The 19,274-nt window shown below is 34.5% G+C and overlaps 1 protein-coding gene across 6 annotated transcripts in view; it reads left to right on the plus strand.

The window, feature by feature from the left end:
• Positions 1–19,274, plus strand: part of LOC129719503 (palmitoyltransferase app) — a 65,604-nt gene that overhangs the window by 26,792 nt on the left and 19,538 nt on the right. For 4 of the 6 annotated variants that reach the window (XM_055670884.1, XM_055670886.1, XM_055670887.1 and 1 more), the window contains 8 exons: positions 5,579–5,929; positions 17,378–17,698; positions 17,758–18,103; positions 18,166–18,277; positions 18,485–18,639; positions 18,695–18,816; positions 18,881–19,010; positions 19,069–19,132. In XM_055670884.1, the coding sequence (XP_055526859.1) occupies positions 17,541–17,698; positions 17,758–18,103; positions 18,166–18,277; positions 18,485–18,639; positions 18,695–18,816; positions 18,881–19,010; positions 19,069–19,132 (1,087 nt within the window). In that variant the 5' untranslated portion in view covers positions 5,579–5,929; positions 17,378–17,540. The remainder of the gene's footprint in view (positions 1–5,578; positions 5,930–17,377; positions 17,699–17,757; positions 18,104–18,165; positions 18,278–18,484; positions 18,640–18,694; positions 18,817–18,880; positions 19,011–19,068; positions 19,133–19,274) is intronic. The other 2 variants (XM_055670888.1, XM_055670889.1) reach the window with 1 other exon arrangement.

Below are 19,274 nucleotides of genomic sequence, written 5' to 3' on the forward strand. Positions count from 1 at the left end.
CGTAGGAATTCTAAGCCACCTGTTGTCAATGTGGGTATACAAAAGACTTTCAATACTGTTCAGGCATCACCAGCCCTTTCATTAGCAGGTGTGTCTGTAGGTAATAATTTAAATTCAGATAACAAATTTCAGACAAAAAATCCTGTTCAGACAACACCAGGCTGTTCATATGCCAGTGTCCTTACAGGTAATATTTCAAATTCAAACAGTAACAAACCATTCGTGTTTGGTGCTGAAAAGTCAGCCAGTATTGATTTAGGTAGTCCAACTCCAGAAAAGATTGAATACCTACAACAATCCATGCTGCAGCTAATGTCCGTTTTGTTGAACTGTAACTCGATGTACGAGGCTGTTCAAGAAGGTATAAAATTTACAACTAATATTGTTATGAAATTGAAATTCAGCAATGATTTTAAATAATGCTGTAAATTTTCTAAATTGGAATGCTCGCTCTTTAAAAGCGAAAGAGAATGAATTTTTCAATTTTTTAACAGTCCACGATGTGCATATTGCAGTTGTGACTGAAACGCTTTTGAACCAAATATTAAACTAAAAAAGAACCCAAATTACATGGTTCATAGGTTTGATAGAATTGATGTTGCCAGTGGTGGAGTTGCAATAGTTAACCGTCGAATAAAACATCGTGTTTTACCCCATCTTGAAACCAAAGTTATCGAGAGTTTGGGAATTGAAATTGAAACACGTATTGACACTTTATTTATAGCCGCAGTGTATTTGCCTTTTCAATGCACTGGTGAGCGAACAAATTATTTCAAGGGAGATTTGCAAAAACTCACAAGAAATAAATCTAAATTTTTAATCATCGGTGATTTTAATGCGAAACATCGATCTTGGAATAATGCTCAAAGCAATTCCAATGGAAAAATATTGTTTAAAGATTGCTCGGCTGGATTTTATTCAGTTTTATTTCCAAATGGTCCTAAATGTTATTCTTCTATTAGGAATCCATCTACAATTGATTTGGTACTAACAAATCAAAGTCATTCATGCAGTGATTTATTAACTCATGCTGACGTTGATTCTGATCATCTTCCCATAACATTTTCTATTTCCCATGAAACTATTTTAAATCGCACTAGATCTGTGATAAATTATCACAAGACTAATTAGATAGATATCGTTCTACGATCGAAGAAAATTTGAATGATGATATTATTTTACAAAACAGTGCTGACATTGACAGAGCATTAGATAATTTTAGCAGCTTAATACTCAATGCCCGGAATTTATCAGTTCCTAAGGCTCGAGTGAAATTTAATGCACCAATTATTGACAGTGAACTTCAACTTCTTATACGTTTGAAGAACATACGGAGACGTCAATACCAAAGATCTCGTGATCCTGCTTTGAAAATTATTTTTCAAGAATTGCAGAAGGAAATTAAACATAGATTCACTCTTTTGCGAAATGAGAATTTCATGAGAGAAGTTGAACAACTAAAACCTTATTCAAAACCTTTCAGGAAGCTTTCGAAGGTTCTTAAGAAACCTTCGAAGCCCATTCCAGTCCTTAAAGATGGTGATTGCATTTTTCTAACGAATGAACAAAAATCTCAAAAACTTGCTCAGCAGTTTGAGAGCGTTCATAACTCCAATTTGAACGTAGTAAGTCCTATTGAAAATGAAGTAAACCAAAAGTATGATCAGATCACTACCCAAGAATTTCTTTCTGAAGAGGTATTGGAAACAAACTTGAATGAGGTGCGAACTATTCTCAAAAAATTCAAAAACATGAAAGCACCAGGAGATGATGGGATTTTCTATATCCTTATTAAAAGACTTCCCGAAAACTCTTTAAATTTCTTGATAAAAATTTTTAACAGATGCTTTGCAGTAGCACATTTTCCTACGAAATGGAAAAATGCCGAAGTCACTCCAATTTTAAAACCTGAGAAGAATCCAGCTAAGGCATCAAGTTATCGACCAATTAGTTTACTTTCCTCTATTAGCAAACTTTTTGAAAGAATAATTCTCAATAGAATGATAACATATATTAATGAGAACTCAATTTTTGCAAATGAGCAGTTTGGCTTTCGCCATGGGCATTCCACTACTCATCAGTTACTTAGAGTAACAAATATGATTCGAACTAATAAATCTGACGGCTATTCGACTGGAGCAGCTCTACTAGATATAGAAAAGGCATTCGACAGTGTTTGGCATAAAGGTTTAATAGCTAAAATGTCAAATTTCAGTTTTTCGCTTTACCTTACAAAAATGATACAATATTATTTAACTGACCGCACTCTTCAGGTTAACTATCAAAATGGTAAATCTGATAGATTGCCTGTTAGAGCTGGTGTGCCTCAGGGGAGTATCTTGGGCCCAATCTTATATAACATTTTTACTTCTGATCTTCCTGATTTACCACCAGGTTGTGAGAAATCTCTGTTTTGTGACGATACAAGCATTTCCGCAAAAGGAAAAAGCCTTCGTGTTATATGCAGTCGGCTACAAAAAAGTTTAGATATTTTTTCTTCATACTTGCAGAAATGGAAGATTTCCCCTAATGCTTCTAAAACACAGTTAATTATTTTTCCTCATAAGCCAAGAGTTTCATTTCTCAAACCCACCCATAACCACGTTATTAAGATGAACGGTGTGGTCTTAAATTGGTCTGATCAAGTTAAATACTTAGGGCTTATTTATGATAAGAATCTTACTTACAAGGAGCACATTGAAAATATCCAGTCAAAGTGCAATAAGTATATCAAATGTTTATATCCTCTTATCAACAGGAATTCTCGACTTTGTCTCAAGAATAAACTGTTAATTTACAAACAAATTTTTAGGCCAGCAATGTTATATGCAGTTCCCATCTGGACAAGTTGTTGTGCAACCAGGAAGAAGACACTTCAAAGGATTCAGAATAAACTTTTGAAAATGATTTTGAAGCGTCCTCCCTGGTTTTAGAAAATTTAGATTAGAAAATATGTCAAGCCAAATTATCAACAAATTCCGACAAAAATCGTTGCAATCCTCAATTGCAACGATTAGCTTACTTTATAGTCAGTAAGATAGTTTTAAGTTTATTTTAAGTTTTGTTTTATTCCTTTTTTTCCCTTGACAAGTTGGTTTAATAATTTTCCTACAGTTACATTAACTTAACTGCGAAAGCTAATAACATTCAATAATATAAAAAAGCGTACAAATATATATATATATATATATATATATATATATATATATATATATATATATATATATATATATATATATATATATATATGTATATATATATATATATATATATATATATATATATATATATATATATATATATATATATATATATATATATATATATATATATATATATATATATATATATATATATATATATATATATATATATATATATATATATATATATATATAATAGTGTTGAAATGTCACCATTTGTGGCAGAACACACAATACTAATTCTGAATAGATATTAGTACATAAATAAATCATTACAAACATTCCCCTCTATTAAAAAAAAAAAAAAAGAGATTAAACTTAAAGCGTAATATAATACCAAAAATTTGTGTTCTCTGATTCTGAATACGAATAACGAACCCTGATAAATTAAAATCGAATCAAGTCTGTATTCAAAATTATCGGATTAGATGTTATTGCGTTAAATGTTTCCTTACACAGTAAGTAAACGATGAACGCCACACATTTTAACCTGAATGCCAAATTCGTATGACTTCCAAACCTATTATTATTAATTCATGTTTTGTGGCAAAAGAGAAAGACGATTGAAATTTCTCTTTCAAACGTGCTCTCATAATCTGAATATATGCCATTTATTGTTCATCTGTTCGCCTCTTATTTTTTCCGATCGAAATTGATTGATCATAAACTTCAATTCCTCTTTGCTATATGTTACTATTACGTGTTATTTCCCTCTCGAGATTAAAAGCGAGAGCGATTCTCTACTCAAAAACAAAATGTTGAGGTCTTTGCTGTGTATGGCATTTGTGAATCATCGATAGTGAAAAAATAATTGAAAATTTTTCGAAATTAACTATAATTAGGCATTCCGAAACCGAACATTGAGAAATCAAAAAAGGACAGACAGACAGGCATATACACTCATTTTTTTGCATCATTGTTATAGTCAACCGTATTAGCCCTTAAACTTTTCATGTTCATCAATATCCTTCGAGCTTGTTTCAAATGAGATTGATTTTTTGTTAGCTCCTGATTGTTGTCTTAGTGATGAAAACACGAACTACAGCACTTACGTCAATTCCCACAATATTTTTGGTCACATGAGTTTTACACGTTTTACACTACATTGGTCAAGCAAAAAAAAAAACATAAACATGCATAAGATTGCCTGTTAGCACCATGGATAGTAACGATTATTCAAGAGAAGACCAACAAAAATCAAGTTTACTTATATATAAAAAATATGGTGCAGCATTATCTTAACCTTCTCATAATAATGTAAATTTTAAATCCATACGAATGGGTTCGAACTAACTTTCATTTGTAAACGTTTGAAATACATACATTTTTCGAATTCTAGGAACATGCTAATTGATTTTGAAATGTAGCTGTTTTATGACATCATGTCATTTATGGAGCAAAGGGTAATAGTGCTTCGTTAGTTTCATATTTTTCTTTAATGTTAAAACTAACAGTCCGATTGTAATTAAATATATAGTCAAGAATATTCATACTAAACATGTCTTTTGCTGATGACTTCATCACAGTCTTTTATATCACTATCGATATTTATCAAATGGATGGAATCTAACATGTCGTCGATAAGAAAACACTTGCGGCTGGCAATGAAGGAGGCCAAAAGTGGTGTGCAATTTTGTGATAACGAAGAAAAAATCACTTACCGGACCGCTTCCTAAATCTGTGACCTGTGCTAAAATTTTTCTTCTTGCGTCCATCTCACAAACACTAGAAGGTTCCATAAATCTTCCAGTTTGTCTCGTGATAAGATGCTGGCCTAACAAGTCAGTCGTAATATGTTCGAATCTTGGCTGGGATATATATTGTTTGAGCCAATACATGTTGTATAAAACTACACCGAGCAATTCTCGCTGAAACCGTCTCACTGGCGACATGCGGGCTTTCAGAAAGGATATTTTGTATCTAAATGATTGAAAATAGTGGAAAAAATGAGAAGATATGGTTTGTTAAGGCGCGACATTCTCTTTGCGGTAGCTCTAGCATCTCGGTATCTTTATTTGATATGAAGCGTCACAGCTGTTGGCATGTGCACTCAAGTACTGTTGTAACCGTTTATCTTTCGCTGAAGTTGTACCTCACCAAACAAAATAGGTCTAACGATTAGCTATACAGATACACACATTCAGCGATGAAGGCGTGATCTTCGTATCATTGTTGCTGGTGGTGCAGTTAATGTTCTTCCGCCCAACATAAAAATTGAATCAACGATGATAGTCATGAGTTAAACTCCGTTTTTCAAGGTGTTCATAAAATCAACCAGCGAGTTTATATAACATGTTCAATATATATAAAAAACATTCGTTGAAAACTATGTGATAACAACAAAACTAACGTCAACATATTTTTTTTTTTTACAGAATAATTTTCGTTAAGGGACTTTCAATTAGGCATGATTGAGACCTAGATCAGGAACGTTACGACGCTCAAATAAAAAATAATTGTCTTCATACATAGTTGTGTCATCAATTTGTTACCGGCAAGGCTGCACGTAATACGTGACGTTAATGACGGAATACATCCAAATGCATTAGTTCAACAGCTCATGAAGATGACAAAAAAGACACACGCTTGTAACTTGTAATACAATTGTCATACAAACCGTCATCGTGATTATTGTTATTGTGGTCAGTCAAAAATGGTGTTGCTGAAGATTTTTTCGTATATTCAAGATAAACGGAGAAAATGGCGTTGCATAGTTGGACCCAAATGTGAGTGTATTTTGATTTACCTAAACGCAAATCAATCCAGACCAACCTTTTTAACACTCACGGATTTTTGACGTAAGATTGTAAATTTGTCTACTATACTGGGGTATGCTCTGTGAAAATTAATATGAAATTGGCCAGATGTGAGGTTAGATTGCAAACGGTAATAAATAATCACCACATAATGGACTACAATAAGAAACATGTCGTTGGATAGATGAAATGAAGGACAGTTTTGTGGTACATTAGTTATTATTGATACTTCATTACTCAATAGTGAAAACTAATGAAGTCGCTTTTCGGCGTATAATGAATCAATCACGTGAGAAATGCCAAGTGTAGACAACTAAGGCAGACCCCAACCGTTTTCTGTGACATCCATGAAATGAAAGCTATTTGTGGGCTAGAACTCAGAAGACTCGTTTTTAATATTCTTAATCAGTTTCCATTGCTAATACACTGGGTGTACCGCAAGGAAGTGTTTTAGGGCCCATTTTGTTTATAATTTATATTAATGACATGAAGCGAGTTTAACGGTTTTGCGATGTAAATTTATTTGCCGATGACACTGTTTTGTTCATTGCGGCTAAAAACCCAAATGATGTTGAAACACTTTTAAACCAAGATTTACATTATCTGGCGAATTGGTTGAATTAAAAAAAAAACTCAAACTAAATATTAGCAAAACAAAATACTTGATCATTTCTTCGGCCAACTCCAGACCAGACGTAAATATTGCAATTAATGAGGAGACGATTGATCGCGTGAATGAGTTACAATATCTTGGAGTAATCTTGATGACAAGTTAACTTTCAAGTCTCACATTGACAACGTCATCAGGAAAATGGCTAAAAAATACGGTATTCTGTGTCGTTTGAAAAATTAATTGACTGTTAGTAGTAAGATTTTGTTGTATAGGTCAATCATTTCACCACATATAGACTTTTGCTCATCCATCTTATTCCTTGCAAATAATACAAAAATATTGAGATTACAGCGGTTACAAAATAAAGTAATGCGATTAATATTAAGATGTAATAGATACACTTCCTCAAGTTTCATGCTGGACGTGTTGCAATGGCTTTCTGTGAAGCAACGAGTATATTTTTTGACAATGGTGTTTCTTTAGAAAATTTTTTATAATATGCTGCCTCGATATTTGTGTGATCGAATTGATAAGGGAAGTGATTTTCATAGTTACAACACTAGAAACGCGGAGGACGCTAGAACACCACACTTTTTATTTAGTAGATCACAGAACTCTCTGTTGTACAAAGGAATTAACTTTTTTAATTCGATGCCCAGACAAGTGAAACGTGCAGCAACAATGGCGGAGTTTAAATGGCTTTGTAATTCACACATAAAATCTGTTTTGTAGACAGATTTCAACGAATTTTTTGGAAATTAATGAAGAAGATTGTAATATTTGAGTTTTTTCAAATTTATCTGGTTCACTAAGTTATTATGTTCATTGATGATGATGGATGATGATTTTGTTTGAATATAGCTAATAATAATAAATAGTAGGGTTGAAAAAAAATGAGTTGACTACACATGTTTGAGCCACGCGCGCGTAGACTGACATAGACAATCTGGATACTGAGTACATCAGGGTTAAACCCCTGAAATTGAAACAAAAGGCATATCGGGTTGATAGATTGCTTTTTGGTTTCTAATAGTATATATATCTTCATCAAGATTTTTATTATTTATCTGTTTTCACGATTCAGAACAAAGGGTTGGGAGAAAAAACTGAAAAGGCTTGGGTTTGCCTGTGGACTGTAAAGCTCGTTATCGAGAACTATAGTATCATAGGATCTCTCTCGTAGTTCTGGATCGATATCCAGAACCAATTCTGATTAGTTAAAGCTCATAAATGTTAGGTTCGATTCCTAACCAAATCCAGATAATTTCCGGGTTGGAAATGTTTTGGATGAGCCTTGGATCAATGATGTTATTGGAAAATCGTTTTTTTTTTATTTTCAAATTATTGGTATTCTTTTGAAGGGTTACTAGGGTTCATATGCTAGTAATGGACCCTTTAGTAGATGTATTGCATAATTTAGATGTAAACGGCTCGAATTTATTATATTTTTGAAGCAGTATTCTTATATTTGGTTAAAATATAAAGTCTTTTACCTAATCTAATAAAAATTCTATGGTCAAGTTCCATTTTTATTGCCAAATATCAATAACTATTACCGATTTTTACCCTCTAGTGCCCAATGCCGTTATTTGGCGGGCTTCAGTCGAAGTTCCAAAAAGCTTCAATAAATACTTAAAAAATGTTTCTAATGGTTTATAGTGATTTTATAGAAGTCCGTTAAGAAATTAATTTGGGCACTAGAGGGTTAATGTATTATATTTGGTCATGAAATGTACATTAGTCTTCATCCCAGATATAAATTCTGAGAACCCCAATTTCAAATACTTTCACATATTTTAAAAGGTTTTTTTGAAAGTATTTCGATGGTTTAGCTTTGAAAATAGCCAAAAGAGCTAAAGCAGAAAATTATTGAATTCATAGACAATGGTTTTGTTTGTTTGAATTTCAAACAGCATTGGGGCGCGCTGGGTCACGATGCTGATTTAACGAGCCTGTCGTCGTATGTTGGAATCCCGGCTCGGTTTAGACTGTTCGTGTCAGTAGAATTGTTGCGCTAACCCCGCAATTGTTGTGTACATTAACAGTTGGCCGTGCAGCTTGTGTATACTAAACAGAAGATCGAGTTCCGATAGCGGAATGTAGCACACAAGGTTTTAGCTCAGTTGGAGGGCCCTTCCTTGATTTTCCAGTCCAAGTTTCAATGCGATACTCTACGGTTAAACGTGAGAGCTCATGCAGCCTATATGCCTCTTTTATCGGAACGTGATTCTGGATCGCTAAAATATACTGTTGCACATCTAATTTCATGTAATAACACTCACACTTATTGGTTTTCCCCATTTTGCTCACGAATATTCACTTCAACGCACACGCGAACGACAGATTTTGTTTATGAATGAACAGAAATGAAGGGTTGTCAAATACGCAACATAGTAATCTGAATTATGCCTTTGATGGACCCTCAGTGAATAAGTGTTATTTATTTTTTTTCCCCGTTCTCAAGGTTTTCAAAGTAAAATTCAGTATAAGTGCTTGGTATCAACATGTTTAAAATCATATTTGTAAAACACAATTCGCTTGGAAAACAATAGAATATAATTTGTCTCTGCTTACAAAATGGCTAACAAACCGCTGTGTTATGCTGTGCTGAATGAAAATTAGTTATTTTTCCTATTTTCTTACAGAAATTTGGAAAATTCATATCATCCTTATCTATAGCATGTTATAGTTATTCGTGAAAGATAGATAATGGCATAAATATGATAATGACAAGAAACAAATGCAAAAATATGCGAGAGGGGTCCACTATACGCACAAGGCCCAGTATACGCATACGGTCCCTATGTCTGTATTACTAACCAGTCCGTTATTTGTTTGCCTACTGGTTATATTGTATGTCTCTAAATAATATCTTTCATAGATTAGATTTCATAGATAATCGATAGATCGACCAGCTCAAACCGATGTAGGGGTATGAGGTGGGACCATCATCATCAATTCTCCTATTCCTATATTAATCTCAACCAAGGATGGAAAAACTCGTATCGCATAACAATCATTCGGGTATCATTTCTGAACGAGCTATTTATAAGCTTTCAATCGTAGCAAACCATCGCTATTAAAAGTTACACATTCTCAAGCTTGCAAGAGACAACTTAGAGCAAAGAAATATATGGTAGCTTTCTTTGATGATTTTGTTTCAGTATTGCCTGCTTTAGGCGGAGCAAGCAACATATAGCGAGTGTTTCACGAAAGAATCGTAAACGATTGCACTCAAGCGATCGCAATGATTCTTTCAAATGTTGGTTGCTTGTAGGCGTAATTCGGCTACTCCACGTCATGCTTTCACCGTGATATACCACGATGATTCTTGGTGATTTAAAGTATCAGATGCTAATGCACCATGCTACAATTTCCGTAAGCATTGATGATACCTATTTGCTCCGGCAAGCAAACAATTGAACGCAATCTAACGTTCATTTGGATTCATAATTTTGTATCACTGGCGATAATATCTCAAAGCTTCTCGCGATAATGTTGGATGCAAGTGAACTTGGATACAATAAATACTATCGTGTTTGAATCATTAAGTCTCCTTCTATGGTATTCGGAACTCTTAGAAGCGAAAAACAATGAGCAGCGTTTCTATGGAAAACTTGTACGCGAGTGGAAATAGTTGAACGATAACTGATAAATCAAAGAACACATTTGCATGAAATATTGCTAGTGAGTGAACTTTTCCATGCTTGATCTCAACACCTATATTTATCTCATCGGATCGCTCTTATTTATTGAATTTGCTTTTTCGACGTAGGATTGTGCTTCTGTTTCCTACGAGCCTCTGGCATCCCTATACTGAATAACAGTGAATGACAATGAACTCATGTCCTGGGCTCAATTTAATTTGTGCCCACTGTCAACAGTAGGATAAAGATGTATGGCAAGAAGCGGTGATATGCTATCTCGTTTACACATATGTTGAGATGTTAGCTCTTAAAACATGGCGTGATGCCAAAGGGGTGGTTTCCTATACTGTGGTACATTCTGTGAAAGTGAAAATGAAACCGGCTAAATGTTAGGTTACATTTCAAACGGTAATTACTGTGTAACCACGATGGATGGATCCTAATAATTTGTCGTTGGATAGATAAAATGTTGCAAAATTTTGTCACATGTCAGTTATCATTATTACTCTATTGCTCAGCCAAGGAAATTGATGACAGGTTTTAAAGTCGCATTTCCGCGAACAATGTACCGATCACGTGCGAGGGTGAGCACACCTAGCACAGACGCCAAGACACCAACCGTCTGTTGTCATATTCTCTATACCTATAAAAAAATTGACAGAACCTCCCCGTCCTAACAAATCAACTGATGCTTGCTCTCATGAGCCTAGACTGTTTTGATGTCTTGAAGGTAAAGCTTTTCTGAATAGTTCGTAGTAAACTCCTTGAGCGGGCAATTTAGTGATCTGTTGTGAGAATATTATTAAAATTGAGATTTTGAAACAAGTTCTTAGTTCTTTTATCAGGATATAGTCAAAGTCTTTAATTTGTTCTGTAACAAATGGTTACATAACAAAATGCTAGAAGAATTAATTTTTATTTTGTACGAATAATATATCTGTATTAGTTACTTTCGTAATTAGATAAATGTATTTCTAGAAAAATAAAACATTGCTACGATTGTTTGTCGAAATTTTCTGATAATTTTGTTTAACATATCTTCTAATGTTGCTATATAGTAAGCCTATATGAAGGTTTCAAAATTATTTTCAGAGTGAGACTTATGTTATAAATAATCCTAAGTATTTAACTTGATAAACCCAATATGAAACCACATTGTTAGTCTTGGTGGATTTAAGAAATTAAACTATTCCGTAAATAGATATAACTTGCATTAGGGGAAATTCTTGATGTTCATTTAAGGGCGGACCCTTCTCTAGAGCGTCGAAAAATAAAAAAATTCTCGTGATTTTTTTTTGATGTTTAGAGTAAAGTGAAATATTCAGGTATTTTGGTTATTGATTAGGGTATATTTGAAGATGTATTCGCCTATTCTATTGATCACCCCTTTCAATTTAACATATGCAGACAATAAAAAGTTCAATCACCTTTCCACCGCATCAGCTGGTAATAATTACTTTTACACTACACTTTTATTTCACTTCACTTTTTAATTCTATCACTTTTCACTTATCACTTGCAAATGCGCATTTCAACGCTTACATAGCGCCTTCTTCAGTGCTTAGATGGACTGCTGGTAATAATCCTCATTTTCGTAATATATCGTAATATATATATCGAAACATATACCACAATAGATCTACTATCAATAGTCACAGTGGTTTAGTCTTCTACAGGAAGATTATCGAAACACGACTAAGCAAAATTCCTCTATAAATTATTCATTTTTATGTAATTGCATTGTGTTTTCCTTAGTTCAGGTTGAAAATATCCCATAACTTGTAGAATATATCATATGCCAATGCCAGAATCATGTGTCGTTTATTAAGGTTAAAAACAAAACAATAATGACAAAATATTTACATTTTTTGTTGTGACAATAAAATAGCAAAGTCTAGGATACTAACCCTCCGGGCTGGTCTAGAGGTACGATGCTGGCCTAACAAGCTAGTCGTCGTAGGTTCGAGTTTCAGCTCGGGAGAGACTGTTAGTGTCAGTAGGAGCGTAGTGCTAGCCCCGTAATTGCCCTGTACATTTAAATAGAATCGGAAAGTAGCACCAAGGTTTTGCTTTGCTTTTCAGGCTACTAACATGCTGCTGTCAGTATTTTACCTTTCTGTTTATAGGACAAGCGCTTTGCAACCAGCTAGTAACATACAAGACGATCTCGAAGCTAGCGCTCGGATTTCCAAGCTAAAATACGAACCTACGGTGATTAACTTTTTAGACCAGCATCGTATCGCGAGACCAAGTGGGAGGATACACAACTAGGTTAGCTACCGGCTCCGGCAGTGGTTTTCTTCGGAAAATTATGCGCAATCTTATGCAGAAACCTTCCGAAGAAAACCACTGCCGAAGCCGTTCGCTACCCTACCTTGTTGTATTGCATTCAGTTTACGGTATCAAAGTCTCCAAAATAGTTTTTCATGTGCTATCATTTTACGTTTTACTTAGTAAACAACGGAACCAATGCAAAAAGCAAGCAAAGCTTGGGTGCTACATTTCTATTCGGAACTCTACCTTCTGTTTATTATACACCCGGGTGGCCAACAGGGAAAAAGCCGGGAATTCGAAAAAGAACCGGGAAAAAGCCGGGAATTTCAATACTGAACCGGGAAATTTGTCATGTTTATTTTTCATTTACTACATGCTTGGGACCTGTTGTATTAATTCAACACGCTATACATTTTCTGCCATCTCACAAACACTGGAAGACTCAAGGAACCATTCAGTTGGTCTCGGGGTAAAATGCTGGTCTAACAAGCCAGTCTTCATAAGTAAGAATTTCCGCTAAGAGAGACGACCGTTAGAGTCAATAGGATTCGAGCGCTAGCCCCGCAATTGTTCTGTACACTCTAACAGTTGGCTGCGATTGTTTTTCTCTAATTTGTCTTCCTTCTCATTCGCACTGATTAGGGTTTTAACAGTAAGTGGCGATGAAACATCAAAACAATCACCACTTTACGGGATCAACGTCTAATGTCATTCATGTCTGAGTTTGTTTCAAAGTTATGTACCGAATTATTCATATTTGATGTAAAAATATTCTTTAACAAGAAACAAGATTTGAATCTTAGGTTACAAATCGCCAACAAAAACCTACAAAGCCCAGGGAAGGTTAAAATTTCAAATTACTAAAAAATATTTTGAAGGCCAGAGAAGTCGAGAATGATTTCAATCAGGCTTTATATGTTAACTCAGAATAGGCAAAAAATAAACTATGATAAAAAAAATATCTACAACCTAGAACAAGTCCCGCCTTCACCAACCACGTTGGATCTGGGTACGAATCCCAACGCCATAGGTGTCGATGGTTGTGTGGTGACGTTATCTACTCACAATCAACTAAAACTGATCTAGATTCAATCCTCCGGAGATTTTCTGAGGTGAAAAATCTGGGTTCTTCTATCGCATGGGAAAGTGAAGCCGTTGGTGCCGGTCCGTTAATCAACGGGTCATAAGTTAAGATTCTAGTTGGAGTCGCCTCCCCGGGTGTCGGGGATTGACACAATAGTGGCGGAAATAGACCGACGGAAAATAAGCAAAAGAAAAAAAATCTTAACCTAATCCGTTCCCGGCGGGTGATGCCATCCCGATCAGAAGAGCATAACTAAAAAATTTCAAAATTCTATCAACGGAAGATACAAATAACATATTTTGATACGATTTTGTTTTTTCTCATTAGCTTTTGATAACAAAATTGAATCTGAATGAGTTATAATAACGAATCATGAAATGGAGTTGTTCTGAAATAAATCTAACAATTTTTTCGTCTCTATCAAAACCTGTTGTTTAAAACAATGGTTGTTATTATACTGTTTTATGTGCTATCTCATTTTGTTAGAAAGCTGATACGTCAGTAACAAAGTTGGATATGGGTTTGATATTAGTAGAATATTTTTTGTTATGATTTCTGTTATTTTAACACCTAACGGGATCAACATTAAAACACAACCTGAAAGGTTTTTCACAAAACAAACTAACAGCCTCTGTTACATTTTTGTTTTTTCTTTCTGATTGGGGTATGGCATCACCTGACATTTAAACTTTGATTTGAGTTGAACAATTGTACTTGGAAATTTGCACGACGATACTATTCAGCTTCGTTAGAGAATAGATTGATGTTTAATATGCAATACAGTTTGTGTTAATTATGCATATAGTTAATTAGTAATAAGAGTTTAAAGTTCATTGTTCGAGGTAAAAACTGATTTTTCTCCACCGGGAATGGGTGTAGCTTAAATCCGCTTGAGAAAATGTCTTGAGGCCAGAAATTTCAGAAATTGATTTAAAAGAATTTGCGTTTTCAAAGACCAGAGGCAACGAATATAATTTAAAATTCAATTCAAAATTTATGAAATAGTATTCTAGAGGCTTAAAAATGCAGAGCCTGTCTTTGTTTTTTTTTCTCAAATTGCTTGCATCCCCTCCAAAATCAGAAAGACATATTTTTCAAATAAAAAAGTCAAAACTGAAAGGCCATAGCGAAAATTATTCGCCTAAAATAAACCTGGAACAATACCACGTAAGGATAACAATGGTATCAAATTAGTCCTTTCTATATTGTCGAGGCAATAACTGAGCCTCAAGAGATCCTTAAGAAAACGGAAAAAATATTTTAAACGATAGAAATACACATAAATTGTTCATAATTCAGCTCACAATTGCCATGAAACGTTTACAGAGACTAGAAATAGATAATAAATATGTTCAAATGTTTCTAGAGCTATAAAAGTCAGCAATCAGATTTTAATTTAAAGTCAGAAATGCACCAAAAACATAAAAAAAATTCAATTTTGTTATAGAAGTAATAAATTCAATTTTTTTAAATAGATTTTTGTTGAAAATTCTGAAATTTAGAACGCGGATTCAGAAAACAAGTTTCTTATTTAGCTCAAAACGGCAAAAATTGTTTCTAAGTAGCAATGAAATTGTATTGAAGCCTGGAAGAAACTAACGTCATCAATTGAAAATCAATTTCAAATCTGAATCTAGAAAAGTGTGTGAACACCAGAAAATGGGTAATAATTAGGTTGAAAATACAAAAATTTATTCTCAAACAAATTTAAAATTGCCAGAAACGGCTATCATTGCTGATTCAGACAAGACGAAAAACTATCTCGATTCGGGGTAAAAAAAAATGTGCTCTAATCATTTTAAAAACTCTGAAAAATAACTAGAATGTTTCCTCTCATTCACTAAAAATGACTATGAAAAAGTTATCAGGAAACAAGAAAAAAAAAATTAAAAAAATTTTAAAGTCAATTCAATGAAAAAATTTAAAGTCAATTCAATAAAAAATTAAAGTCAATTCAATTTAAAATTAGGTTTTAAAAGAGAAAATGATAGCTAAAAAATTGCTAAATTTTAGTCTGACGAAAATTTATGTGAAAATATTCTGAAACATGGAGCACAAATTGATTCTAAATTACATCTTGATTTTAGCTGAGTGAAATAATGAAAATTTTGAGAGAATGACATTTTCTGCACGTTACACGTTTCGAATAGCCCCAAGTGTGCCCTTTCTTCCAGACACAATATAATACCAGATAATACCTCGTTTAGAAATTAAACAATGGGCCGAGTTGCATTCCTCAGCCATGAAAAGTCGAAAAATCAACAGCAAATAGATGTTGGCCGAAGTAGATAGCCCTTTTGAATGTTTTGAAATGAAATAATGATATTAAAAACTGAATTCTCTCACAAACTGATTTTGTCAATTAATAAACGTGGATGAAGTTATATATTTATGCGTTTTGAAACCGGGAGAAATATCAATTTCTAACCGGGCTGACCACCCTGTTATACACAGCCTTTTCAGCCAACTGTTTAATGTACAGGACATTTGCGGGGCTAGCACTACGATTCTACTGACACTAAGAGTCTCTCCCGAGGCGACTATACAGAAAAACTCCTTAAAACGCTCTTTTTGAAATTTATACATATTTTTTTCACATTTTAATGCGAAGTGCACGGGATTAGGGCTGCACGGAGGCGCCCTACTCACGGTATATAGATTTTTGTTTTTCGCAAATTTTAGTTTTTTGATTTTTTGCTCTTGGTAGGATAAAAACAAAGCCATGGTGCTAAACTCCGCTATTGAAGGAACATGACCTTTCGTCATTATACGAAAAATTCGCGGCCAACTGTAAGTGTTGAGGACAATTGCGGGAAAAGGAAAAATGGGATTCTAATCATCAAAAAGGTTACAATTCACTTTCAGAATGAAAATCTGCCCAAGTAGATGATCAGTTGTGTGAAGAGAAATTAACTATCCAGGCTTTATTTGCTCGTGCTCATCATAAATTGCTCTTCCGCCTCAGGAAATCAAAACGAGAAACCAATATATAACAATGTTGGTCCAGAACGTTGTATAATATAATTTCGACTATCATAATCAGCGTGTTTCGTTACCTATAACGTATAAGTGAAAATATATGAAAATGGGCTATGCAAGTCTGGACAATGGATAAATTTGAGAAACTTTATTAGACTCACATATAACTTCTTCTATCCAGTGTCAGGAAGTTATATAAAAAGTACAGATCCATCATAAGTTGCATATGCCTTTTATATTGTTTTTTTTTTCTTCACAAATCATTTATTTGACACGGCACAAATACAATTCAATGTTTAACGGCGCCAATTATATCGGATGACTCAAAATCTATTAGCAAATTTTTTACCCTCGCTGCCGACTACGAGCTGAAATTAAGTCTGTCTTAAAACTAGCATGTATTATTCAATCAGTGTTTTGTAGTCTGATGATCATCGAATGAATATGCAGCATGTATGGATTTGTTCTGCTAAGCCACGATGTCATGAGCTGGGACAGGGGCTTGTAATCCTCGGGTTCTGAGGGTATTGTGCGGGGTCTAGTTGCTGGTTTTTGTTCGTTGCTGTTGTTCGCTGGTGTTCAAGTGGCCATATGGTGTGTGCCGCTGAGCCAAGATATCAAGAAAGGCCTCGGGTTTTTCCTGGCGAGTTCGTGTGGGGTTCAATTTGCTGGTTCCAAAATCGAGGTCTACGACGTGATCTTGCCGTTTTGATGAATGTGGGTGGAAAGGAATGGGACTAGACTGGGGCGTGCCATTTATATTAGTAATTAACAATTATCATATCGTAACAGTTGTTTTTTTTCCCTTATTTATCATACAGAGACAACCCCGACAAGTTTCAAAACACTTGGATAAATTCGTAAAAAGATTAACCTGAACGTAAGCTACAGAGCGTTTATAAATTTACATGTTTTATCACAGCAGTACAAATTAAGTTAAAGTTTACATTGAGTAGCTCGAACTAGCAGTAACTGATTATCATAATGGCACCCAGTCAGAAGGTTACGAAAAAATGGGAAATTTTTGCAGGCCGAAACAAATTCTACTGCGATGGCTACCTCATGACGGCTCCAAATTCCGGTGTATTTTATTTCACAGTAGTACTCATCACCGGAACCAGTGGTCTATTTTTCGCGGTTGAGTGAGTATTACCAGTGATAAATTAGCAAAAAAATACTAATTAGTCTTATACTGCCACAGTTGCCCCTTCCTAGCAGAGCGAATAACACCGGCTATACCGATCATCGGTGGTATTTTGTTCGTGTTCACCATGAGCTCTCTATTCCGCACTTCCTTCAGTGATCCAGGCATAATTCCACGTGCATCTCAGGATGAAGCTGCTTATATCGAAAAACAAATCGAAGTACCCAATTCACTTAATAGTCCAACCTATCGGCCGCCGCCTCGAACGAAAGAAGTGTTCGTAAAAGGTCAAACAGTAAAGTTGAAGTATTGTTTCACGTGCAAAATATTTCGACCTCCGCGTGCTTCACACTGTAGTTTATGTGACAATTGCGTTGATCGGTTCGATCACCACTGCCCCTGGGTAAATGCAATCGGGTAAAGTTACATTTCTATAACAAGACTTAGTATTATTTTCTATTTCAGGTGGGCAACTGCGTAGGAAAAAGAAATTATCGTTTCTTTTATATGTTTATAGTCTCTCTCGCCTTCCTAGCAGTATTCATTTTTTCTTGTACAACGACACATATAGTTTTGTGTAAGTACAATTGTTGAATTATATTAATATAATTAGAATGATAGGTTTAACACCAGTCAAAAGATATGAGGGATAATCACGTAGCGTTCGTGAACATATACTCATTATTCATTACATGTCAAGTATTTTTATGACTGGGTATTTGTATATGAATACTTAATGAACCCCCTTGTTATTATAACTCGTTACATGTTTAATTATTTCTAGTATTCAAAGATGAGGATCAATTCTTTGACATTGTCAAGAAAACTCCATTCAGTGTGATAATAGCGATAATATGTTTTTGTTCTGTGTGGTCTGTGATAGGCCTAGCAGGCTTCCATACATACCTTACAACCAGCGACCAGACAACGAATGAGGACGTAAGTTCTAAACTATTTTTCTTTTCACAATACACTACTGAATTTTTATTCACAGATAAAAGGTTCTTTCACTTCTAAAGGAGGACAACAGGCTGTCAATCCCTACTCTCAGGGCAATATTTGCCTAAATTGTTTTTACATTCTCTGCGGGCCGATAACACCATCACTAATTGACAGGTAACTGATTCTTCATATCATATATGGTAGTGTTATTAACCAATGTCTTCATCATTTACTGCAGAAGGGGAGTTGTAACGGATGAATATCGAACGCAAATGCAACCAGCGGACAAGTATAACAATGCACCGGTTCCACCATTAGTCGTTGTACAGCCCGGATTAGAAACGCTAAATAAACCCTATAATCTCGAAGTAAATATGTTGCATAATCGATACTGTCTGTAACTTACCTGACTTATTTTGTGTACAGAATAATTCGCAGGACATAACTGGTGGCGTATTTCGACAGCGCAGTTACGATAACTTACATAATGGTAAGTCGCCATCCATCAAGTCTTCACTTAGCAGTATCAATAATCTAACTAATCTGAATGTGATTAACTCGAACCAACTTAATATTAGTGATAGCAGTAGCCAAATTAAAAATGTTCAAATGCCGCAATCTCCATCACAGTA

Source organism: Wyeomyia smithii, chromosome 2 (assembly GCF_029784165.1).
Source record: "Wyeomyia smithii strain HCP4-BCI-WySm-NY-G18 chromosome 2, ASM2978416v1, whole genome shotgun sequence".
Classification (NCBI taxonomy): domain Eukaryota; kingdom Metazoa; phylum Arthropoda; class Insecta; order Diptera; family Culicidae; genus Wyeomyia; species Wyeomyia smithii.